Raw genomic sequence first — 26,334 nt, 5'->3', positions numbered from 1 at the left:
GTCAAGTTCTTCCACACCCATCTCGACAAACCATTTCTGCATGGACCTCACTTTGTGCACGGGGTTACTGTCATGATGAAACAGGAAAGGGCCTTCTCCAAACTGTTGCCACCAAGTTGGAAGCACAAAATTGTCTAAAATGTTATTGCACGCTGTAGAATTAAGATTTCCCTTCACTGGAATTAAAGGGCCTATCCCGAACCATGAAAACAGCCGCAGATCATTAATCCTCCACCAAACTTTACAGTTGGTATTATTCATTCAGGAAGGTAGTGTTCTGGCATCCCCCAAACCCAGATTAGTTTGTCGGACTACCAGAAAGTGAAGCGTGATTCATCACTCTAGAGAACGCGTTTTGACTGTTCCCGAGTCGAATGGCGGCGAGCTTTACATCTCCCCGGCCGAGGCTTGGCATTGCTCATGGTGATCTTAGGCTTGTGTGCGGCTCCTCGGCCATGGAAACCCATTCCTGAAGCTGACATTGCTTCCAGAGGCAGTTTGGGACTTGGTAGTGAGTATTGCAACTTGAGGACAGACTATTTTTTTACGCACTACACGCTTCAGCACTCGGCGGACTGTTTTGTGAGCTTGTGTGGCCTACCACTTTGTGGCTGAGCCGTTGTTGATCCAAGACATTTCCACTTCACAAAAACAGCATGTACAGTTGTACGAGACAGCTCTAGCAGGGCAGACAATTTGATAAATTGACTTGTTGGAAATGTGGTATCCTATGACAGTGCCACATTGAAAGTGACTGCGTTCTTCAGTAAGGCCATTCTACTGCCAATGTTTGTTAATGGAGATTGCATGGCTGTTTGCTGTGTGGCTGAAATAGCCGAATCCACCAATTTGAAGGAGTGTTCACATACTTTTGTTATATATCTGGCCAGAGGGTTACATTGAACATACCATTTTTTGTTTTTTACATTTGTAACTGAATGGTGTGATGAGTTATTGTTATAACTAGCTAGTATTTACTTAGAATTTCCTAAGAAATTATGTGGTAATATGTGCCTAACTGTATCATACTTCTAAGAATGCAACACGGTCATTTCCTGGTACCAAATGGTTGCAACATGTTGCTTGTTTCATTGCATCCCAGAGAAACGAAACTCCACAATGTAATGACCATTGTACTCTGGGATTTCTAAATATATACCAGTGAAATGAGGTTAGTAGTAAACTCTGCAGTTAATAGGTCGGCCACTAAGGGTTTCCTGATATAGGAAACATTTCTAATGCACATGGGTATATTTCCGTTGAGTTTTGACTGTAGCAACACATCCTTCCACTAACCTAGTTTCCATACGTCAGGTGCACGTGTCAAGACAGGTCTCTCTGACTCACCTATGCTGTGGGTGTGTTTACCGTTGATGTCATTTAGCAGACGCTCTCATCCAGACCGACTGGCAGTAGAAGGCATACGCTCTCATCCAGACCGACTGGCAGTAGAAGGCAGACGCTTTCATCCAGACCGACTGGCAGTAGAAGGCATACGCTTTCACCCAGACCGACTGGCAGTAGAAGGCAGACGCTTTCATTCAGACCGACTGGCAGTAGAAGGCAGACGCTTTCATCCAGACCGACTGGCAGTAGAAGGCATACGCTCTCACCCAGACCGACTCGCAGTAGAAGGCAGACGCTTTCATCCAGACCGACTCGCAGTAGAAGGCATACGCTTTCATCCAGACCGACTGGCAGTAGAAGGCATACGCTCTCACCCAGACCGACTCGCAGTAGAAGGCAGACGCTTTCATCCAGACCGACTCGCAGTAGAAGGCATACGCTTTCATCCAGACCGACTGGCAGTAGAAGGCATACGCTTTCACCCAGACCGACTGGCAGTAGAAGGCATACGCTTTCATCCAGACCGACTGGCAGTAGAAGGCATACGCTTTCATCCAGACCGACTGGCAGTAGAAGGCATACGCTCTCATCCAGACCGACTGGCAGTAGAAGGCATTCGCTTTCACCCAGACCGACTGGCAGTAGAAGGCATTCTACATATATATATATATACAGTGTCTTCAGAAGGTATTCACACCTATTGACTTATTGCACATTGTGTTGTGTTACAGCCTGAACCAAAGCCCCATAATGAGAAAGTAAAAACATGTTTCTAGAAATTTGAGCAAATGTATTGAAAATTAAACACTGACATATGTAATTGACATAAGTATTCACACTCCTGAATCAATACTTTGTAGAAACACCTTTGGCGTCGATTACAGCGTTAAGTTGTCTTGGGTACGTCTGTATCAGCTTGGCACATCTGGATTTGGGGATTTTCTCCCATTATCCTGTGCAGATTTTCTCAAGCTCTGTTAAATTAGATGGGGAGTGGCGGTGAACAGCAATCTTCAAGTCTTTCCACAGTTTTTCAATGTGATTCAAGTCTGGACTTTGGCTGGGCCACTCAAAGACTTTCATTATCCTGTTGGAACGTAAAGGTAGTTTGCACTCTGAAGCAGGTCGTGATCAAGAATTTGCCTGTATTTGGCTCCAATCATTGTTCCCTCTATCCTTACCAGTCTCCCAGTGCCTGCCGCCGAAAAGCATCCTCATAGCATGATTCTGCCACCACCGTGCTTCACTTAGGGATTGTGTTAGACGGTGATGAGCTGTGCCTGGTTTTCTCCAGACATAGTGCTCTGCATTCAGTGCAAAGAGATACATTTTTGTCTCATCAAACCACAGAATCGTTTGCCTTATGCTAGTCTGGCTGTATATCCTGTTTATAGTCTGTCTGTATATCCTGTTTATAGTCTGGTTGTATATCCTGTTTATAGTCTGTCTGTATATCCTGTTTATAGTCTGTCTGTATATCCTGTTTATAGTCTGGTTGTATATCCTGTTTATTGTGACGACACCATTTCACCCAGTCAAATTCCTGTACATGCAAATGTATTGGGTGAATAAAGGTGATTGTGATGCCAGTTGATACCATTAGGTACAATATAGTATTATGAAAACTATATGATCGTACAAAAAGTATTTTGACAGCAATAGAGGAAGTTGGATGCAGTAATTATGGCGGAAAATCTTATATTACAGTACGTGACCGTTCACACTGTCCTGGACGTGTCTGTGAATGTTGTGTAAATCATTGTGTAAGTCTTCCAACACTCAGTAGTCCATAACACCTCAAGACGTGTGGCCTTGAGCACGTCTGAGTGGATGGTCCTGGCACCGTATTCATTCAGTTCCTCAGCGTAAGAGTGCTGATCTAGGATCAGGTACCCTCTGTACATTCATTATAATGTAATATGGCAAAACTGATTCTAGATCAGCACTCCTACTCTAAGACGCTTTGTGACTACAGGCCCATGACTAAGGCACACTTTCAGTGGAGAAACCGGCTAGTCAAAGACTTCACTGTTCATTACAGTCTCTCATGCACATACTTGAATAGGCCTGATGTTTGGGTTAAATGTGGAAGACACATTTCGGGTTGAATGCATTCAGTTGTGCAACTGACTTAATGTCCACCCTTTCCAAACCTGTCTCCACAGCAACCACTGTCTCCACAGCAACCACTGTCTCCACAGCAACCACTGTCTCCACAGCAACTACTGTCTCCACATAGACCAGTTTATTAGACCAGTTTATTGAGCCATGACTCCATAGCGCTATCATGTGGGAACTTTGTAAAACATTTGACACAAATCCTTGACCTTTTCCCTAGATACAAAAGATAGATGTTGCCACCACTTGAGTATCTTTGTATGTGTTTATTTATGTGGTCTTTAGAAAGGCACACAGTTTCTCAAAATAAACTTACTGAATTAAGTTTATTAAGAGTTACTGGAGAAATGTGATACATAACACGAATAGCCCTTTCTTATTTCTTGTCACCAAAGTAGGAAGTGTCAGGTTAATAACCCACTTGGTGGGAATTGTAACATGGCTCACACAGCTACCTCTAAACGAGAAGGCACGTTGACTACTCAGCTCCCTCACACATCTGGGCCATGCGTTCTGATCGCACTTCTTACACCAATGTAGTGATCAGCGTGGTAGGGAAGTGGACCCCGTCAAAGGCCAACACCCTACGCATTGTGCCAGAAGGAATAACGCATTTAGGGGGAATTGTAACGTTGGTCATGTAGCTAGGATCGCTATACTACTGGCCAGTATAACGAGAGACGCAATGCCCTGTAGGTAAATATGTCAAATCCTCTCATTATGTGTGTGGCTCCTAGACACAATCCGTTGTGTGTGTGCCCATACGCGCGTGTATGTGTGCGAAGTACGCATTTCCACAGTTTATTGAGCAGAGCACGCAACAAGTGATGGGCACAAAGTGCCAGTGTCCCTTACAGCGTAGGAATAGCTATTCAAATCCAATTGTATTGGTCGTGCAAAAATATTGTGCAGATTTATCACGGGTGTATGTTACGTTATGTTCCTAGCGCCAACGATTAAGAAATACTTCATATAAAAAAATACAAATCTAACAAATTACTAACAGAAAGTTACGAAGAAATATAACAATATTCAACGAGCAATGTCAGAGTCCGGAATATAAACATTTATGTATATGATGTTGTGTATAGATATTATGGACAGTATATGAATAGAAAAGGTGTGTACAGCAGTAGTTATATAGGATGAGTCTTGTCTAGAATACAGTATATACATATGAAGTGGGTAAAACAGTATGTAAACATTATTCAAGTGACCAGTGTTCAATGACTATATGTACAAAGGCCAGGCCTAAGGTGCAGTGTAGACTACCAGGTGGTAACCGGCTAGTAACAGTGAATAAAGTTCACACATGGTACAAGGATGAAAAGCTTGCAAAATACAGGAGGATATTTTTATGTTTGTTTGTGTGTGTGTTTCTGTGTGAGAGTGACCCAATTTTGATAAACTCCCATATCTACTGGGGGAAATACCACAAAGTGTGCCATCATAGCAGCAAAATGTGTGACCTGTTGCCACAGAAAAGGGCAACCAGTGAAGAACAAACACCATTGTAAATACAATCTAAATGTCTTTTTTATACATTTTCTCCTTTTGTACTTGAACCATTTCACATCCAGTGGCCGTTCTAGCTTGTATAGCTCCCTGGGCTCCCCCTTTCAAAAAGCACTATTCTGCACTAAATGTAATTTTTATTCAGACATTTGGAACAACACAAATAAATAATCATAACATTTAAAACTATATAAATATACACAAAATAAGACTCATAAATATCAAAAAGAAGTAAAGACAAATAGAAACAAATTGTAGTATATAAATAGAAATAAAAAGATAATGGAATTATTACACTATTACCCTATTGCAAACAAAAAACACAAATAAAACTAAATTGTACAAATCCTATATGACACAAATACACAAATATAATAACACACTTATAAAGAAGAGAACCTGATTATTACACTATTGAACTTCAAACAAGAACCACACAAACTAAATTGCACAAGTGCCATCTGAACCTTGACCTTTCTTGCCTTCCTTGATGCAAAGTCATCAATTACATCATCATAAGAAATCTGCCCAGCTACCGCATAGTTAATACTGATGACAGCAAGGCCACTAAGGCGTTCCTGTGACATGGTGGACCTCAGGTAGGATTTGATGAGCTTCAGCTTTGAAAAGCTCCTCTCTGCTTCAGCTATGGTCACTGGAAGAGTAACACACATTTTGAGAGCAGTCCACAAATATGGATACATTTCTGAGAGCTCCCTTTCGTGTTTAAATAGCAGCAGCTCAAGCAGGGTCATGGTCTTCGATGGCAAGTCAGACAAGTTCTTCAGTTCCTGTGCAAGCTCTCTGCCATCCAAGTCGGAGAGTTCTTCATAGTGCAGTGTCATACTAAGGGCCTCACATTGTTCTGTCAGCTCCTCATTGGAGAGACTTTGGAAGGTTGACAGCACTCCAAACTTCTCTCCCACATTTTCCAATGAGGAAAATCTTTCCTTCCCCCTGTATATAGCCTCGTTATTGTTATTCTCATTGTGTTACTTTTTATTATTACTTTTTATTTTAGTTTATTTGGTAAATATTTTCGTTACTCTACTGGAACTGCACTGTTGGTTAAGGGCTTGTCAATAAAGCATTTCACGGTAAAGTCTACACTTGTTGTATTCGACGCATGTGACAAATAAAGTTTGATTTGATTTGATCTGATCAAATGATTCGTAGGAAAAGTGCTGCATTGTGGACCTCAGCCTTTTTTGTTGAAGAACGGCCTCTACATTCATAGCCTCGCAAATATCCTTGGCTGACGTTTGTGCAGTCATAAAGCCTGTCGCCCTGTAGTTGCTGAGACCTCTCTCTGTCTTTCTGAGAAGACTGACTGCAACATCCACATGCATACTGGGAGACTGCATCAGCTTGCTCACCTGTTGGATCTGGCTCCAGATGCCATACCACATCACTGTACAGATGCTGAAGCGGTATGATCCCACCCAGGACTGAGCCTCAACCACAGGATCTTTGGTTTGATCCCTCATTTCAATCAGTGGCTCTCTCACCGCTGCTGCCTGATACCTCAGTGGCTCGACACATTCTTAACCTTACTCTCCCACCTTGTCTCAGTCCACATCTTCAAAGTGATGTCCACATGTTTTTTTTCAGGATGGCCCGTCGCTGTGTGGAGGCTGAGAACAAGGTGTACAGTTTGTGTAACATGCCAATCTAACCTGTGGCATCGACAGAACTTTCAGCAGCATCAGCCACAACCAGGTTCAATGTGTGAGCCCCACATGGCACAAATAGAGCTCTTGGATTTGTTTCCAGGAGTCTGGCTTGGACACCTTTGTTTTTTCCTCATGTTGGCCCCATTATCATAAGACTGTCCTCTGCAGTCCTCAAAAGGAATGTTTCGTTCCTCTAATATTTTGAGAATCAGGGATGCCAAATGTTGGTCTGTGGACTCATCTGCCTCCAAAAAACCCAATAGAATGTTCCTTTATGTGGGGCTCGTCCTTCAGTGACACAATTCTAATCACAACTGTTCAGTGTGGCTGACATCTGAGGTGCAATCTAGAATGACAGAGAAGCATTTTGCCAGCTTGTTGTCATTCACCATTATTGAAATGACCTTGCTGCTCAACAAATCAATGAGTTCATTCTGTATTTGGTGGCCAAGTGTCACAGCCTACTAGGAGTGGTGGGTTGGAATCAGGCGCAGAGAGCAGGGTTCAGTAAATCGTGATTTATTCTCCGGCCAAAAAACGGTCACGCCAACATACAGGGCGCATAAAACAGACCAGCCCAAACACAGGACCTAACAGTCCGGAGAATACAAACATGAAAACCACAACAAACATAGTAACAAAAAAAAACTATCCCGCACAAGACAAGGGCGGGTCAAACTACTACATATAGGGAAGCTAATTAAACCAAAATACACACAGGTGAAACTAATAAGACAAAACCAACAGACAAACGAAAAAGGGATCGGTAGCGGCTAGTAGGACGGTGACGACGACCGCCGAGCACCGCCCGAACAGGCAGGGGAGCCAACTTCGGCGGAAGTCGTGACACCAAGGTAGCTGGTGGTGTGACTCAAGGTCCCTTTTTAGACACGGTTAAGGTGCTATTTCATGACTGGATCAAATTGTGCTGTCAGTTCAACCTCTTTGAGGAAATTCCCATTTGATGGAGAGTATAGTGTTTCTGTGTGTCCCCTTAGTGCCAGATTTGTAATGGCCAGAGACTGCACAATAGCAGTCAGACGTGTCAACACCTCTCTCCATCTTATCCTCTCAGCCAGCATAAGTGCCATCTCATGCTGATCAATTGTTTCCACTTTTTTGATCTGCATTGCCAGTTCTTTCCATGTTTTCATGCAGTTTTGGTGTTCTGGACTGCTGTCGTGTGAAGTCAGCAAAGAACTTGCCTGTGTCACAATCGTTGGAAACGCACTCGGACCAACGTGCAGCGTGATCTGGGTTCCACATCTTTTATTAGATGTAAGTGAACCACACAACAAAACAATAAAGACTAATCGAAACCGTGGCGACAACGGCGTGCTAACATGCAACTACACATAAACAATATCCCACAAAACACAGGTGGAACAAAGCTACCTAAATATGATTAGAGACAACGATTACCAGCTGCCTCTAATTGGGAATTATACAAAATCACCAACATAGAAAAACAAAACTAGAACTCTACATAGAAAATATAAACTAGACTAACCCCCAGTCACGCCCTGATCTACTCTACCATAGAAAATAAGGGCTCTCTATGGTCAGGACGTGACAGCATGTTTCCAGTCTGTCAGTCCTGAGTTTGTTAAATAAATGTTCTTCTTAGATAAAAAAGTTTGCAACAGAAGCAGAAGAGGCTGTTGTTTCTTTCAGAATACATTAACCAACTCCTAGGGATTTTTTCACCACTCACTAAGGTCTTCCTGAAATACTGGTGGTGGCATCTTCTTCCATCACTCTCATTCCTCATTCCTTGGAAAACAAAGTTAGGTGGTACCTTTCTCGGTCCTCTGCAAACTAGTTGTGTCCTAATTCTGTCAGTCAGAACTGAAGGCCAGCAGCAGGGTCTGTTGACAGTGGTTCATCCTCAGCAGCAGGGTTTGTTGACAGTGGTTCATCCTCAGCAGCAGGGTTTGTTGACAGTGGTTCATCCTCAACAGCAGGGTCTGTTGACAGTGGTTCATCCTCAGCAGCAGGGTTTGTTGACAGTGGTTCATCCTCAGCAGCAGGGTTTGTTGACAGTGGTTCATCCTCAGCAGCAGGGTCTGAAGACAGTGGTTCATCCTCAGCAGCAGGGTCAGTAGACAGTGGTTTATCCTCAGCAGCAGGGTCAGTAGACAGTGGTTCATCCTCAGCAGCAGGGTCAGTAGACAGTGGTTCATCCTCAGCAGCAGGGTCTGTAGACAGTGGTTCATCCTCAGCAGCAGGGTCTGTAGACAGGGGTTCATCCTCAGCAGCAGGGTCTGTTGACAGTGGTTCATCCTCAGCAGCAGGGTCTGTTGACAGTGGTTCATCCTCAGCAGCAGGGTCTGTAGACAGTGGTTCATCCTCAGCAGCAGGGTCTGTAGACAGGGGTTCATCCTCAGCAGCAGGGTCTGTTGACAGTGGTTCATCCTCAGCAGCAGGGTCTGTTGACAGTGGTTCATCCTCAGTCAGCAGGGTCTGTAGACAGTGGTTCATCCTCAGCAGCAGGGTCTGTAGACAGGGGTTCATCCTCAGCAGCAGGGTCTGTTGACAGTGGTTCATCCTCAGCAGCAGGGTCTGTTGACAGTGGTTCATCCTCAGTCAGCAGGGTCTGTAGACAGTGGTTCATCCTCAGCAGCAGGGTCTGTAGACAGTGGTTCATCCTCAGCAGCAGGGTCTGTAGACAGTGGTTCATCCTCAGCAGCAGGGTCAGTAGACAGGGTCTGTAGACAGTGGTTCATCCTCAGCAGCAGGGTCTGTAGACAGGGTCTGTAGACAGTGGTTCATTCTCAGCAGCAGGGTCTGTAGACAGGGTCTGTAGACAGTGGTTCATCCTCAACAGCAGGGTCTGTAGACAGGGTCTGTAGACAGTGGTTCATCCTCAGCAGCAGGGTCAGTAGACAGGGTCTGTAGACAGTGGTTCATCCTCAGCAGCAGGGTCAGTAGACAGTGGTTCATCCTCAACAGCAGGGTCTGTAGACAGTGGTTCATCCTCAGCAGCAGGGTCAGTAGACAGTGGTTCATCCTCAGCAGCAGGGTCTGTAGACAGTGGTTCATCCTCAGCAGCAGGGTCTGTTGACAGTGGTTCATCCTCAGCAGCAGGGTCTGTAGACAGTGGTTCATCCTCAGCAGCAGGGTATGTAGACAGGGGTTCATCCTCAGCAGCAGGGTCTGTTGACAGTGGTTCATCCTCAGCAGCAGGGTCTGTTGACAGTGGTTCATCCTCAGTCAGCAGGGTCTGTAGACAGTGGTTCATCCTCAGCAGCAGGGTCTGTAGACAGTGGTTCATCCTCAGCAGCAGGATCTGTAGACAGTGGTTCTTCCTCAGCAGCAGGGTCTGTTGACAGTGGTTCATCCTCAACAGCAGGGTCTGTAGACAGTGGTTCATCCTCAACAGCAGGGTCTGTAGACAGTGGTTCATCCTCAGCAGCAGGGTCTGTAGACAGTGGTTCATCCTCAGCAGCAGGGTCAGTAGACAGTGGTTCATCCTCAGTCAGCAGGGTCTGTAGACAGTGGTTCATCCTCAACAGCAGGGTCTGTAGACAGTGGTTCATCCTCAGTCAGCAGGGTCTGTAGACAGTGGTTCATCCTCAGCAGCAGGGTCTGTAGACAGTGGTTCATCCTCAGCAGCAGGGTTTGATGGGGATGATGCTACAGGCATTTCTAATGGAGAGCACAAGGGCATTAGTTTACACATGTTATTCACAGCATTTATAGTGGTGGAACATCCCACATACAAACCCAGTAATCATAAAACCATCATTGTTACCTACAATATGGAAACTTAAAACTTTGAAAAAGGGAAATTATTTATTTTGTTTATGTTATGCTGGGATGCACACATAAACACACGTGCGTGTGCGCACAAACACACCTGAGGAATCCTGCTGGGGAGAAGTGGAAGCAAATGGGTCTTCATCCTCAGGCTCAGACAACATTTGTGAAGACACCTGTGTGGCTGAGGAGGTCGATGGCTCCTCATCCTGAGGCTCCGAGATTATTTCTGAAGACACCTGTGTGGCTGAGGAGGTCGATGGCTCCTCATCCTGGGGCTCCGAGATCATTTCTGAAGAGGCCTGTGTGGCTGAGGAGGTCGATGGCTCCCCATCCTGGCCAATGCCAGGGTGTGCTCCAAAATATTTCAGAAGTGCCCCTGAATTTGAAATACAATATATGAGTCTGACACCCTAAATACATTTGTTCCACAATTAAATATACATGTCATTATGCAAAATTTAGCAAACTTTCAGAATAGGAACCAAATGAACCATACAACCTCCTTGGCTAATTCTAGGCATGAGACACACCAAAAGACTCAATATATCACAAAAGGTACGAAATACCAGCATAATATAGACTTCTTTTAAGTTAGCCTATAGCATTGGAAATTCCCCTTACTGAGCTCAGGACCTAGTCAATACAATCACAGAAAACCTTTATGATGTCACCTCAATGAAAGTTAACCAAATCAATAATGTGCTCGTTAGGTTGTAATCGTTTTGCTGCAGGCTACACACATTATCATGATGAAACTGTGTGAAATTATAACCAATGTTATGTAAGCTAGTTGTTGACTATTGTCGCCCTATGTGTAATAGCAACATAGGCTAACAAACATAAGTGTTATACTAGCCTATTTCATTACATGGATAATATTATACTCACAAAGAGATGACGTAGCTGCACATCTTTATCTTTTGCGTGTTTCTCCTCTTCTTCTTTTTCCTAAACTGGGCACCTGATGGCTTAGACCATTTGTGTTGATTTGGCACTCGAGCATCAATACATTACCCATCCCCTAACACTGTCAACCAAGAGTCAAGACTACATTACCCATCCCCCAACACTCAACCAAGAGTCAAGACTACATTACCCATCCCCCAACACTGTCAACCAAGAGTCAAGACTACATTACCAATCCCCCAACACTGTCAACCAAGAGTCAAGACTACATTACCCATCCCCCAACACTGTCAACCAAGAGTCAAGACTACATTACCCATCCCCCAACACTCAACCAAGAGTCAAGACTACATTACCCATCCCCTAACACTGTCAACCAAGAGTCAAGACTACATTACCCATCCCCCAACACTGTCAACCAAGAGTCAAGACTACATTACCCATCCCCCAACACTGTCAACCAAGAGTCAAGACTACAATACCATCCCCCAACACTGTCAACCAAGAGTCAAGACTACATTACCCATCCCCCAACAACTGTCAACCAAGAGTCAAGACTACATTACCCATCCCCCAACACTCAACCAAGAGTCAAGACTACATTACCCATCCCCCAACACTCAACCAAGAGTCAAGACTACATTACCCATCCCCCAACACTGTCAACCAAGAGTCAAGACTGCATTACCCATCCCCCAACACTGTCAACCAAGAGTCAAGACTACATTACCCATCCCCCAACAACTGTCAACCAAGAGTCAAGATTACATTACCCATCCCCCAACACTGTCAACCAAGAGTCAAGACTACATTACCCACCCCCCAACACTGTCAACCAAGAGTCAAGAGGAAACCAATTCACCTTGGTGCTGTGCAGACTGGTTTTATATTATTCTTAACGATTTCGCACAAACCAGAAAAAAACGCTAACAATATATCTGTGAAACTATATATTTACAGTATTATGAATTAATTGTGGCTTATTTGGTAGCATTTCGTAGTGTGGCTGATTTGACTAATTGCATTAGTACTGTACAAAGTTAGAGATGCGCTATTTGATAGATTCTCCCGCTCCCCTACCTCGGGCTTCCAGTGGGGAGACCCTACCCCTGTCCCCCTCCCCATCTCGTACTTCTGAGTGGGAGACCTTCCCAGGCAGTAGCCTGCCTAGCTCACAAACTAGAATCAGGGCGCCTACTCCGAAAAGGTTAATTGTCCCACACGGTGACATGATATCATTGACGTAACATGCAAATTAGCGATAGAAAACCGATCGCGCAAATGTCACCATTCCCCCCAAAATTGTGCGGGCCCCCAGGCAAGATTACGCCCTGGGCACACCTAAATCTGCCACTGTGCACATCGTTACAACACTGTATATAGACATAATATGACATTTGAGATGTCTTTATTCTTTTGGAACTTCTGTGAGTGTAATGTGTAATGTTTACAGTTAATTTTTGTTGTTTATCTTTATTTTGTTTATTATCTACTTCACTTGCTTTGGCAATGTTAACATATGTTTTCCCATGCCAATAAAGCCCTTAAATTTAATTGAATTGAGAGGGAGAAAGTGAGAAAGAGAGAGAACCCTTCAGCACCAGCTGATGGCAGCATTGTCAAGATATTAGCAGGCTTTGTATGAAATGTAGGTTTCCAGGTTTCTAGCACAGACATATATATATATATATATATATATATATATATATACATATATACAGTTGGCCAGAAATCTTGCTTGTTTGTAGTTGACCAAATACTTATTTTCCACCATAATTTGCAAATAAATTCATAAAAAATCCTACAATGTGATTCTCTGGATTTTTTTTCCTCATTTCGTCTGTCATAGTTGAAGTGTACCTATGATGAAAATTCATCTTTTTAAGTGGGAGAACTTGCACAGTTGGTGGCTGACTAAATACTTTTTTGCCCCACTGTATATATATATATATATATATATATATATATATATACACACACACATACACACACATATATATATATATAAATATACTGTCTATACATATGGTCTGTGCTAGAAACCTAGAATATATATATATATATATATATATATATATATATATATACACACAGTACCAGTCAAAAGTTTGGGTACATATTCTCTCAACCAGCTTCTAGAGGAATGCTTTTCCAACAGTTTTGAAGGAGTTCCCACATATGCTGAGCACTTTTTGGTCGCTTTTCCTTCACTCTTTAAAAAAAAATCTTTATTTAACTAGGCAAGTCAGTTAAGAACAAATTCTTATTTACAATGACGGCCTACCCCCACGGCCAACCCCCCCAGGCAAACTCTCAATTGCACGCTGCGCTATGGGAATCCCTATCACGGCCGGTTGTGACACAGCCTGGGAACGAATTGGGTTGAGGTCGGGGGATTGTGGAGGCCAGGTAATCTGCATTCTATCACATGCAGCACTCCATCACTCTCCTTCTTGGTCAAATAGCTCTTACACAGCCTGGAGGTGTGTTTTGGGTCATTGTCCTGTTGAAAAACAAATTATAGTCCCACTAAGCGCTAACCAGATGAGATGGAGTATCGTTGCAGAATGCGGTGGTTGCCATGCTGGTTAAGTATGCCTTGAATTCTAAATAAATCACTGACAGTGTCACCAGCAAAGCACCCCCACACCATCACACCTCCTCCTCCATGCTTCACAGTGGGAACCACACATGCGGAGATCATCCGTTCACCTACTCTGCGTCTCACAAAGACACGGCGGTTGGAACCAAAAATCTCACATTTGGACTCATCAGACCAAAGGACAGATTTCCACCAGTCTAATATCCATTGCTCGTGTTTCTTGGCCCAAGCAAGTCTCTTCTTATTATTGGTGTCCTTTAGTAGTGGTTTCTCTGCAGCAATTTCATCATTAAGGCCTGATTCACACAGTCTCCTTTGAACAGTTGATGTTGAGATGTGTCTGTTACTTGAACTCTGTGAAACATTTATTTGGGCTGCAATCTGAGGTCCAGGTAACTCTAATGAACGTATCCTCTGCAGCAGAGGTAACTCTGGCTCTTCCTTTCCTGTGGCGGTCCTCATGAGAGCCAGTTTCATCATAGAGCTTGATGGTTTTGCGCTTGACTGCACTTGAAGAAACTTTCAAAGTTCCTGAAATTTCCGTATTGACTGACCTTCATGTCTTAAAGTAATGATGGACTGTCATTTCTCTTTGCTTATTTGAGCTGTTCTTGCCATAATATGGACTTTGTCTTTTACCAAACAGAGCTTTCTTCTGTATAGCACCCATACCTTGTCACAACACAACTGATTGGCTCAAATGCATTAAGAAGGAATTACACAAATTCTCTTTTAACAAGGCACACCTGTTAATTGAAATGCATTCCAGGTGCCTACCTCATGAAGCTGGTTGACAGAATGTCACGAGTGTGCAGATCTGTCAAGGCAAAATGTGGCTACTTTGAAGAATCTCAAATCTATTTGGACTTGTTTAACACTTTTTTGGTTACTGCATGATTCCATATGTGTTATTTCACAGTTTTGATGTCTTTACTATTATTCTAAAATGTAGAAAATAGTAAAAATAAAGGAAAACCCTTGAATGAGTAGGTGTGTCCAAACTTTTGACTGATACTATATATATATAGTATCAGCCTAAAATCAAGCACACCACCACGCAATCTCCATAGACAAACATTGGCAGTAGAATGGCCTTACTGAAGAGCTTAGTGACTTTCAACGTGGCACCGTCATATATATATATATATATATTTATATACACCTGCTGGTGGTGAAGGGTTCTCTCTCTTTCTCGCTCTCTCCCTCTCTCACTCTATCACACTTCACTTTAAAAAATAAATGGCGTTCAGGGCTGTCATTAATTCACCCCCCACCAGCTCCAAATAATAATGTGAAACTTTACATTTAATGTCCCAGACTTGATTCAACAGAGAATATAGGATACTTGGGTAAGGTAGAAAATATGCAGGCATGTTCATTAGAATAACTCACAGATCAGATCAGTATGAGGCTAGTTTGCATTAAATAGCCCCAGCAAAAATAAATGTCAATATTATCACCGACAAAATCAACCTGTGTCAAAGAGTTTGAGTCGGAGCCTGAGAAACATCAACCCCGCCCACTGAAGTCATGTGGTTGTGTGTTTCTGTTCAGGCCTGTCCTGCTGTTTAGACTTGTGATTTTGACACTGACAGCGCTTATGTTGGACTACAGTCACACTCCTAGTCAAAAGTGAATGCGACGAGCTAATTTCAAGCCACCGACTGACTGTAAGTGGCCGGTGACTTGTGCATACTGGAAGGGGACTTGGGGGGAAGCTGATACCGTATTCAGTTTCCCCCCTGCTCCGAGGAAATGGAGATTACTTCGGAGGAAAAAGCCGAGGAACGCAGGTGAGGGACTGGGTCGGGACTCGGCTAACCAAGCTAGCTAACCAAGTTTGAATGTTGATGCTTGTTAGCTAAAGTTAGCTTAGTCGACTAGCTCGTTGACTACATTTAGGATGTTTACGAATACAAAAAACATCTGAAATATATATAAATATATATATATTTTTAAATGTTTTCCTCAGTTCAGTACCATGTCACATCCAAAATACCTCATATTTGTTAGCTAAACTAGCATTCGCTAGATGACGCTAAACTAACTAGCTAGCTAGCTAACGTTAGTTAAATAGCTACTTAACCTGCAAACTCTGGAAGAAACCAATGTTTTTGGTATGGCAAATGGATGCGTCCCCAAGGGGTAGCTGTTTTATAGAATTAACATTGCCGGGGTTAATGAATCATTGTTTGTGTTTGCAGGACAGGCGCCTAACTAGCTGAGGTCAGCCTTTGCTATTTGATTGACTTTAGTCTCCAGTGTTATCTGTGTATGACGCAGGGATTTGCATGCAATAAATTATCAGTTTATGTAATTTGGCAGCTAACTAACACCACATTTGTACAGTGTTCTAAGGCCAGGGTGTTAGCAACAAGCCACCTCTGTTTGCTAAGTTTTGGGAAGAGGCTCAGTCCTGAGGAAATACACTATAGCGACAACAGTTTTATCCATGTTGTATTAACTGCCAATCAAAGCAATCCTTTTCGTGCTTTCCACAATAGACAGACCTTATTGTATGTAATGTACCGTGCTACACTATAATTATTAAAATATGTGGACACCCCTTCAAATAAGTAGATTAGGCTATTTCAGCCACAGCTGTTACCGAGAGCTGTTAAAAAAAAATATATATTTAAAAAAAGCACACCGCTGTGCAATCTCCATAGACAAACATTGGCAGTAGAATGGCCTTATTGAAGAGCTTAGTGACTTTAAACGTGGCAGCGTCACTTTCCAACAAGTCAGTTCGTCAAATTTCTGCCCTGCTAGAGCACTCGCTACTGATTTCCAAACGGCCTCTGGAAGCAATGTCGGCACTAACAGAACTGTTAGTTGGGAGCTTCATAAAATAGGTTTCCATGGCAGAGCAGCCACACATAAGCATGAGATCACCATGCACAATGCCAAGCGTCGGCTGGAGTGGTGTAAAGCTCACCGCCATTTGACTCCGGAGCAGTGGACACGCATTTTCTGGAGGGATGAATCACGCTTCACCATCTGGCAGTCGGACGGACGGACGAATCTGGGTTTGGCAAATTGCAGGAAAACGCTACCTGTCCAAATTAATAATGCCAACTGTAAAGTTTGGTGGAGGAGGAATAATGGTCTGGGGCTGTTTTTATGGTTTGGGATAGACACCTTAGTTCCAGTGAAGGGAAAACTTAATGCTACAGCATAAAATGACATTCTAGACGTTTCTGTGCTTCCAACTTTGTGAGAACAGTTTGGGGAAGGCCCTTTCCTATTTCAGCCCCAGTGCACAAAGTGAGGTCCATACAGAAGTGGTTTGTCGGTGTGGAAGAACTTGACTGGCCTGCACAGAGACCTGACCTCAACCCCATCAAACACCTTTGAGATTAATTGGAACGCCGACTCCCTAATCGCCCAACATCAGTGCCCGACCTCACTAATGCTCTTGTGGCTGAATGGAAGCAAGTCTGCAATGTTCCAACATCTAGTGGAAAGCCTTCCCAGGAGAGTGGAGGCTGTTATAGCAGCAAAGGGAGGGGACCAACTCCATATTAATGCCCGTGATGTTGAAATGAGATGTTCGTCGAGCAGGTGTCCACATACTTTTGGTCATGTAGTGTAATATAAGACAACATGGAAATTGGTGCAAACATTCTCTTTGTGTGTGTATATTAATGCATCAGTGAGTTGTGGCTGCACTCAGAGTATGATGCACAAGGTCATTAGTCGTAGACCAGCTCTGACTCAACTGTTTACAATTACAACTAGAGGTCGACCGATTTATGATTTTTCAACACCAATACAGATTTATTGGAGGTCCATAAAACGCCGATACCAATTAACCGGCCTTTAAAAAAAAAAACCTTTTTTTAATATATATTTGTAATAATGACAATTACAACAATACTGAATGAACAATGAACACTTTTATTTTAACTTAATACATTACACAAATAAAATCTATTTAGTTTTAATAAATAATGAAACATTTTCAATTTGGTTTAAATAATGCCAAAACACAGTGTTGGAGAAGAAAGTAAAAGTGCAATATGTGCCATGTAAAAAAAAAAGCTAATGTTTAAGTTCCTTGCTCAGAACATGAGAACATATGGAAGCTGGTGGTTCAATATTCCCAGTTAAGAAGTTTTAGGTTGTAGTTATTATAGGAATTATGACGCGTCGACTATTTCTCTCTATACCATTTTGTATTTCATATACCTTTGGCTATTGGATGTTCTTATAGGCACTATAGTATTTGCCAGCCTCTCAGGAGTTGATAGGCTTGAAATCATAAACAACGCTGTGCTTCAAGCATTGATAAGAGCTGCTGGCAAACGTGTTTGAAGGTAAAGTGCTGTTTGAATGAATGCTTACGAGCCTGCTGCTGCCTACCACCTCTCAGTCAGACTGCTCTATCAAATCATAGACTTAATTAGAACATAATAACACACAGAAATACCAGCCTTAGGTCATTAATATGGTCAAATCTGGAAACTATCATTTCGAAAACAAAACATTTATTCTAAATATTGCTGTTACATTGCACAACCTTCAATGTTATGTCATAATTATGTAAAATCCTGTCAAATTAATTACGGTCTTTGTTAGGAAGAAATGTTCTTCACACAGTTTGCAACGAGCCAGGCGGCCCAAACTGTTGCATATACTCTGACTCTGCTTGCATTGAACGCAAGAGAAGTGACACAATTTCCCTAGTTAATATTGCCTGCTAACATGAATTTGTTTGTACTAAATATGCAGGTTAAAAAATATATACTTCTATGTATTAATTTTAAGAAAGGCATTAATGTTTATGGTTAGGTACGATTGTGCAACAATCGTGCTTTTTTTTTTTCTTCTCGCAAATGCGCTTTTGTTAAATCATCACCCGTTTGGCGAAGTTGAAGTAGGCTGTGATTGGATGATAAATTAACAGGCACCGCATTGATTACATGCAACGCAGGACAAGCTAGTTAACCTAGTAATATCATCAACCATGTGTAGTTAACTAGTGATTATGTTAAGATGGATTGTTTTTTATTTTTATAAGAAGTTTAATGCAAGCTACTTAACTTTTTTTATTTTTATGCTGCACTCACGTAACAGGTGGTCAGCCTGCCACGCAGTTTCCTCCTGGATGTAATCGGCCATAATCTGCATCCAAAAAGGCCGATTTACCATTTTTGTTGTTATGAAATCTTAAATCGGCCCTAATTAATTGGCCCTGCTGATTAATCAGTCGACCTTTAATTACAACAACACATAATTCCTAACTTGTTTATCGAACTACACAGATATGAGGGTTGGCACTAGGGGCCCATGCCTCTCCTCATTGCCATGTTGTTGACGTTTGCTTTGATCTGTGTGACTGCTTGGGAGATTGGACCACTCTATAATCACTGAGCGACTCCTCCAGTAGTCACGAAGCAGTCACACACACACACCACTTCTTCCTCCTGTAAAACTATCCATTCTCCCTGCTATGGGGAGAATGTGCTTGTCCCATGTTCTGGCCTTTCTCTGGTTTAAAATGTGATGTTAATTTGATTCGAACAGTCCATGGTTGAACTCGTGATAGTCGTCACTTTTGGTACTGCTCACTTAGCACACTGAAAGAGCCTTTAATGGTCATGAATGTGACTTTGTTTACTCCACACAGCCTATTTCACATCCATAAGGCTGACCAGCCATTTCTCTCAACCACGTCTCCTGAATCAAATTAGATTTATTTTGTTATTGAACTTGAATGGGATGTTTCAGGCCTCATTTCTGTCATACTTCCCACCAGATTTGATTAATGCGAAGACCCAAGACTTTCGTGTGGGAGGGTGTGTGGGAGGGTGTGTGGGAGGGTGTGTGGGAGGGTGTGTGGGAGGGTGTGTGGGAGGGTGTGTGGGAGGGTGTGTGTGTGTGTGTGTGTGGGGGAGAGTGTGGGAGGGTGTGTGTGGGGGAGGGTGTGTGTGGGGTAGGGTGTGTGTGGGGGAGGGTGTGTGTGTGTGAGAGGGGGGGTGTGTGTGAGAGGGGGTGTGTGTGTGTGTGGGAGAGTGTGAGAGGGGGTGTGTGTGTGAGAGGGGGTGTGTGTGAGAGGGGGTGTGTGTGTGTGTGTGGGAGAGTGAGAGGGGGTGTGTGTGTGTGTGTGTGGGAGAGAGTGAGAGGGGGTGTGTGTGTGTGTGTGGGAGTGTGAGAGGGGGTGTGTGTGTGTGTGTGGGAGAGTGAGAGGGTGTGTGTGTGTGTGAGAGTGTGAGAGGGGGTGTGTGTGTGAGAGGGGGTGTGTGTGTGTGTGTGTGGGAGAGTGTGAGAGGGGTGTGTGTGTGTGTGTGTGGGAGAGTGTGAGAGGGGGTGTGTGTGTGTGGGAGAGTGTGAGAGGGGGTGTGTGTGTGTGTGTGTGGGAGAGTGTGAGAGGGGGTGTGTGTGTGTGTGTGTGTGTGGGAGAGTGTGAGAGGGGGTGTGTGTGTGTGTGTGTGTGTGTGTGGGAGAGTGTGAGAGGGGGTGTGTGTGTGTGGGAGAGTGTGAGAGGGGGGGGGTGTGTGGGAGAGTGAAAGGGGGGGGGGTGTGTGGGAGTGTGAGAGGGTGTGTGTGTGGGGGGGAGAGTGTGAGAGGGGGGGTGTGTGTGTGAGAGGGTGTGTGTGTGTGTGGGAGAGGGTGTGTGTGTGAGAGAGTGTGAGAGGGTGTGTGTGGGAGAGTGTGAGAGGGGGGGTGTGTGTGTGTGGGACAGTGTGTGTGTGTGTAGGACAGTGTGTGTAGGACAGTGTGTGTGGGACAGTGTGTGTGCATGTGTGTGTGGGACAGAGTGTGTGCATGTGTGTGTGGGACAGAGTGTGTGTGTGTGGGACAGAGTGTGTGCGTGTGTGTGTGTGTGGGACAGAGTGTGTGCGTGTGTGTGTGTGTGGGACAGAGTGTGTGCGTGTGAGTGTGTGTGGGACAGAGTGTGTGCGTGTGTGTGTGGGACAGAGTGTGTGTGTGTGTGTGGGACAGAGTGTGTGTGTGTGTGTGTGTGTGGGACAGAGTGTGTGTGTGTGTGTGTGTGGGACAGAGTGTGTGTGTGTGGGACAGAGTGTGTGTGTGTGTGTGTGTGGGACAGAGTGTGTGTGTGTGTGTGTGTGTGGGACAGAGTGTGTGTGTGTGGGACTGTGTGTGTGGGACAGAGTGTGTGTGTGTAGGAGAGCGTGTGTGTGTGTGTGTGTGTGTAGGACAGAGTGTGTGTGGGACAGAGTGTGTGTGGGACAGAGTGTGTGTGTGTGTGTGTGTGGGACAGAGTGTGTGTGTGTGGGACAGAGTGTGTGTGTGTGGGACAGAGTGTGTGGTGTGTGGGACAGAGTGTGTGTGTGTGTGTGTGGGACAGAGTGTGTGTGTGTGTGTGTGTGTGGGACAGAGTGTGTGTGTGTGGGACTGTGTGTGTGGGACAGAGTGTGTGTGTGTAGGAGAGCGTGTGTGTGTGTGTGTGTGTGTAGGACAGAGTGTGTGTGGGACAGAGTGTGTGTGGGACAGAGTGTGTGTGGGACAGAGTGTGTGTGGGACAGAGTGTGTGTGGGACAGAGTGTGTGTGGGACAGAGTGTGTGTGTGTGTGACAGAGTGTGTGTGTGTGGGACAGAGTGTGTGTGTGTGGGAGAGTGTGAGAGGGGGTGTGTGTGTGTGGGAGAGTGTGAGAGGGGGTGTGTGTGTGAGAGGGGGTGTGTGTGGGAGGGTGTGTGTGAGAGGGGGTGTGTGTGTGTGTGTGGGAGAGTGAGAGGGGGGGTGTGTGTGTGTGGGAGAGAGTGAGAGGGTGTGTGTGTGGTGTGGGAGTGTGAGAGGGGGTGTGTGTGTGTGTGGGAGAGTGAGAGGGTGTGTGTGAGAGGGGGTGTGTGTGTGAGAGGGGGTGTGTGTGTGTGGGAGAGTGTGAGAGGGGGTGTGTGTGTGAGAGGGGGTGTGTGTGGGAGGGTGTGTGTGAGAGGGGGTGTGTGTGTGTGTGGGAGAGAGTGAGAGGGGGTGTGTGTGTGAGAGGGGGTGTGTGTGTGTGTGTGGGAGAGTGTGAGAGGGGGTGTGTGTGTGTGAGAGAGGGGGTGTGTGTGTGGGAGAGTGTGAGAGGGGGGGGGGTGTGGGAGAGTGAGAGGGGGGGGTGTGTGTGGGAGAGTGAGAGGGGGTGTGTGTGTGTGGGAGAGTGTGAGAGGGGGGGGGGTGTGTGTGTGGGAGAGTGTGAGAGGGGGGGTGTGTGTGTGTGGGAGAGTGTGAGAGGGTGTGTGTGGGAGGGTGTGAGAGGGGGTGTGTGTGTGTGTGTGTGTGTGTGTAGGACAGTGTGTGTGTGAGAGGGGGGGTGTGTGTGTGTGGGAGAGTGTGAGAGGGTGTGTGTGGGAGGGTGTGAGAGGGGGTGTGTGTGTGTGTGTGTGTGTGTAGGACAGTGTGTGTGTGTGTGTAGGACAGTGTGTGTGGGACAGCGTGTGTGTGGGACAGTGTGTGTGTGTGGGACAGTGTGTGTGCATGTGTGTGTGGGACAGAGTGTGTGCATGTGTGTGTGGGACAGAGTGTGTGCGTGTGTGTGTGGGACAGAGTGTGTGCGTGTGTGTGTGGGACAGAGTGTGTGCATGTGTGTGTGGGACAGAGTGTGCGTGTGTGTGTGGGACAGAGTGTGTGCGTGTGTGTGTGTGTGGGACAGAGTGTGTGTGGGACAGAGTGTGTGTGTGTGTGTGGGACAGAGTGTGTGTGTGTGTGTGGGACAGAGTGTGTGTGTGTGTGTGGGACAGTGTGTGTGTGTGTGGGACAGTGTGTGTGTGGGACAGAGTGTGTGTGTGTAGGAGAGCGTGTGTGTGTGTGTGTGTGTGTGTGTGTGTAGGACAGAGTGTGTGTAGGACAGAGTGTGTGTAGGACAGAGTGTGTGGTGTGTAGGACAGAGTGTGTGTAGGAGAGTGTGTGTAGGACAGAGTGTGTGTAGGACAGAGTGTGTGGGACAGAGTGTGTGTGTGTGTGGGACAGAGTGTGTGTGTGTGTGTGTGGGACAGAGTGTGTGTGGGACAGAGTGTGTGTGTGTGTGTGGGACAGAGTGTGTGTGTGTGTGTGGGACAGAGTGTGTGTGTGTGGGACAGTGTGTGTGTGGGACTGTGTGTGTGGGACAGAGTGTGTGTGTGTAGGAGAGCGTGTGTGTGTGTGTGTGTGTGTGTGTGTAGGACAGAGTGTGTGTAGGACAGAGTGTGTGTAGGACAGAGTGTGTGTAGGACAGAGTGTGTGTAGGACAGAGTGTGTGTAGGACAGAGTGTGTGTAGGACAGAGTGTGTGTAGGACAGAGTGTGTGTAGGACAGAGTGTGTGTAGGACAGAGTGTGTGTGTGTGTGTGGGACAGAGTGTGTGTGTGTGTGTGGGACAGAGTGTGTGTGTGTGTGTGGGACAGAGTGTGTGTGTGTGGGACAGTGTGTGTGTGTGTGTGGGACAGAGTGTGTGTGGGACAGAGTGTGTGTGTGGGACAGAGTGTGTGTGTGTGTGTGGGACAGTGTGTGTGTGTGTGTGTGTGTGTGTGGGACAGAGTGTGTGTGTGTGGGACTGTGTGTGTGGGACAGAGTGTGTGTGTGTAGGAGAGCGTGTGTGTGTGTGTGTGTGTGTGTGTGTGTGTGTAGGACAGAGTGTGTGTAGGACAGAGTGTGTGTAGGACAGAGTGTGTGTAGGACAGAGTGTGTGTAGGACAGAGTGTGTGTGGGACAGAGTGTGTGTGGGACAGAGTGTGTGTGGGACAGAGTGTGTGTGGGACAGAGTGTGTGTGGGACAGAGTGTGTGTGGGACAGAGTGTGTGTGTGTGTAGGACAGAGTGTGTGTAGGACAGAGTGTGTGTGGGACAGAGTGTGTGTGTGTGTGTGACAGAGTGTGTGTGTGTGGGACAGTGTGTGTGTGTGTGTGTGTGTGTGTGTGGGACAGAGTGTGTGTGTGTGTGGGACAGAAAGTGTGTGTGTGTGGGACAGAAAGTGTGTGTGTGGGACAGAAAGTGTGTGTGTGTGGGACAGAAAGTGTGTGTGTGTGTGTGTGTGGGACAGAGTGTGTGTGTGTGTGTGGGACAGAGTGTGTGTGTGTGGGACAGAGTGTGTGTGTGGGACAGAGTGTTTGTGTGTGGGACAGAGTGTGTGTGTGTGGGACAGAGTGTGTGTGTGTGTGTGTGTGGGACAGAGTGTGTGGTGTGGGACAGAGTGTGTGTGTGTGTGTGGGACAGAGTGTGTGTGTGTGTGTGGGACAGAGAGTGTGTGTGTGTGTGGTGTGTGTGTGTGTGTGTGTGTGTGTGTGTGTGTGGGACAGAGTGTGTGTGTGTGTGTGTGGGACAGAGTGTGTGTGTGGGACAGAGTGTGTGGGACAGAGTGTGTGTGTGTGTGTGTGGGACAGAGTGTGTGTGTGTGTGTGTTGTGTGGGACAGAGTGTGTGTGTGTGGGACAGAGTGTGTGTGTGTGTGTGGGACAGAGTGTGTGTGTGTGTGTGTGGGACAGAGTGTGTGTGTGTGTGTGTGGGACAGAGTGTGTGTGTGGTGTGTGTGGGACAGAGTGTGTGTGTGTGGTTGTGTGGGACAGAGTGTGTGTGTGTGTGTGTGTGGGGACAGAGTGTGTGTGTGTGTGGGACAGAGTGTGTGTGTGGGACAGAGTGTGTGTGTGTGTGTGTGGGACAGAGTGTGTGTGTGTGTGTGTGGGACAGAGTGTGTGTGTGTGTGTGTGGGACAGAGTGTGTGTGTGTGTGTGTGTGTGGGACAGAGTGTGTGTGTGTGTGTGTGGGACAGAGTGTGTGTGTGTGTGTGTGTGTGTGTTGTGGGACAGAGTGTGGTGTGTGTGGGACCAGAGTGTGTGTGTGTGGGAACAGAGTGTGTGTGTGTGGGACAGAGTGTGTGTGTGTGGGACAGAGTGTGTGTGTGTGGGACAGAGTGTGTGTGTGGTGTGTGTGGGACAGAGTGTGTGTGGGACAGAGTGTGTGTGGGACAGTGTGTGTGTGTGTGTGGGACAGAGAGTGTGTGTGTGTTTGTGTGTGTGTGTGTGGGGACAGAGTGGTGTGTGGGACAGAGTGTGTGTGTGTGTGTGTGGGACAGAGTGTGTGTGTGTGGGACAGAGTGTGTGTGTGTGTGTGTGGGACAGAGTGTGTGTGTGTGTGTGGGACAGAGAGTGTGTGTGTGTGTGTGGGACAGAGAGTGTGTGTGTGTGTGGGACAGAGTGTGTGTGTGGGACAGAGAGTGTGTGTGTGTGTGTGTGTGGGGACAGAGTGTGTGTGTGTGGGACAGAGTGTGTGTGTGTGTGTGTGTGGGACAGAGTGTGTGTGTGTGTGTGTGGGACGTGTGGTGTGTGTGGACTAGTGTGTGTGTGGTGTGGGACAGTGTGTGTGTGTGTGGGACAGTGTGTGTGTGTGTGGGACAGTGTGTGTGTGTGTGGGACAGTGTGTGTGTGTGGGACAGAGAGTGTGTGTGTGTGTGGGACAGAGAGTGTGTGCGTGTGTGGGACAGAGAGTGTGTGTGTGTGTGGGACAGAGAGTGTGGGACAGAGAGTGTGTGTGTGTGGGACAGAGAGAGTGTGTGTGTGTGTGGGACAGAGAGTGTGTGTGTGTGTGGGACAGAGAGTGTGTGTGTGTGTGTGGGACAGAGAGTGTGTGTGTGTGTGGGACAGAGAGTGTGTGTGTGTGTGTGGGACAGAGTGTGTGTGTGTGTGTGGGACAGAGTGTGTGGGACAGAGTGTGTGGGACAGAGTGTGTGTGTGTGTGTGGGACAGAGAGTGTGTGTGTGTGTGTGTGTGTGTGTGGGACAGAGTGTGTGTGTGTGTGTGTGACAGAGTGTGTGTGGGACAGAGTGTGTGTGTGTGTGTGTGGGACAGAGTGTGTGTGTGTGTGGGACAGAGTGTGTGTGTGTGTGGGACAGAGTGTGTGTGTGTGTGGGACAGAGTGTGTGTGTGTGTGTGGGACAGAGTGTGTGTGGGACAGAGTGTGTGTGTGTGTGTGTGTGGGACAGAGTGTGTGTGTGTGTGTGTGTGTGTGGGACAGAGTGTGTGTGTGTGTGTGTGTGTGTGTGTGTGTGGGACAGAGTGTGTGTGTGTGTGGGACAGAGAGTGTGTGTGTGTGTGTGTGTGTGTGTGTGGGACAGAGTGTGTGTGTGTGTGGGACAGAGTGTGTGTGTGTGTGTGGGACAGAGTGTGTGTGTGTGTGTGGGACAGAGTGTGTGTGTGTGTGTGGGACAGAGTGTGTGTGTGTGTGTGGGACAGAGTGTGTGTGTGTGTGTGTGTGTGGGACAGAGTGTGTGTGTGTGTGTGTGTGGGACAGAGAGTGTGTGTGTGTGTGTGTGTGTGGGACAGAGTGTGTGTGTGTGTGTGTGTGGGACAGAGTGTGTGTGTGTGTGTGTGGGACAGATTGTGTGTGTGTGTGTGTGGGACAGAGTGTGTGTGTGTGTGTGTGGGACAGAGTGTGTGTGTGTGTGTGTGGGACAGAGTGTGTGTGTGTGTGTGTGTGTGGGACAGAGTGTGTGT

At 45.9% G+C, this 26,334-nt stretch overlaps 1 protein-coding gene across 1 annotated transcript in view; it reads left to right on the top strand.

Moving 5' to 3' along the window:
- Positions 1-15,447: 15,447 nt before the first annotated feature.
- Positions 15,448-26,334, top strand: part of LOC109889024 (run domain Beclin-1-interacting and cysteine-rich domain-containing protein) — a 69,784-nt gene continuing 58,897 nt past the window's right edge. Inside the window, exon 1 of the mRNA XM_031822218.1 lies at positions 15,448-15,716. Coding sequence (XP_031678078.1) covers positions 15,679-15,716 — 38 coding nt within the window. The 5' untranslated portion in view covers positions 15,448-15,678. The remainder of the gene's footprint in view (positions 15,717-26,334) is intronic.

Source organism: Oncorhynchus kisutch, linkage group LG4 (assembly GCF_002021735.2).
Source record: "Oncorhynchus kisutch isolate 150728-3 linkage group LG4, Okis_V2, whole genome shotgun sequence".
NCBI classification, from domain to species: domain Eukaryota; kingdom Metazoa; phylum Chordata; class Actinopteri; order Salmoniformes; family Salmonidae; genus Oncorhynchus; species Oncorhynchus kisutch.
Note: the sequence above shows the minus strand (reverse complement) of the source record. Positions and strands in the feature narration are given on the sequence as shown.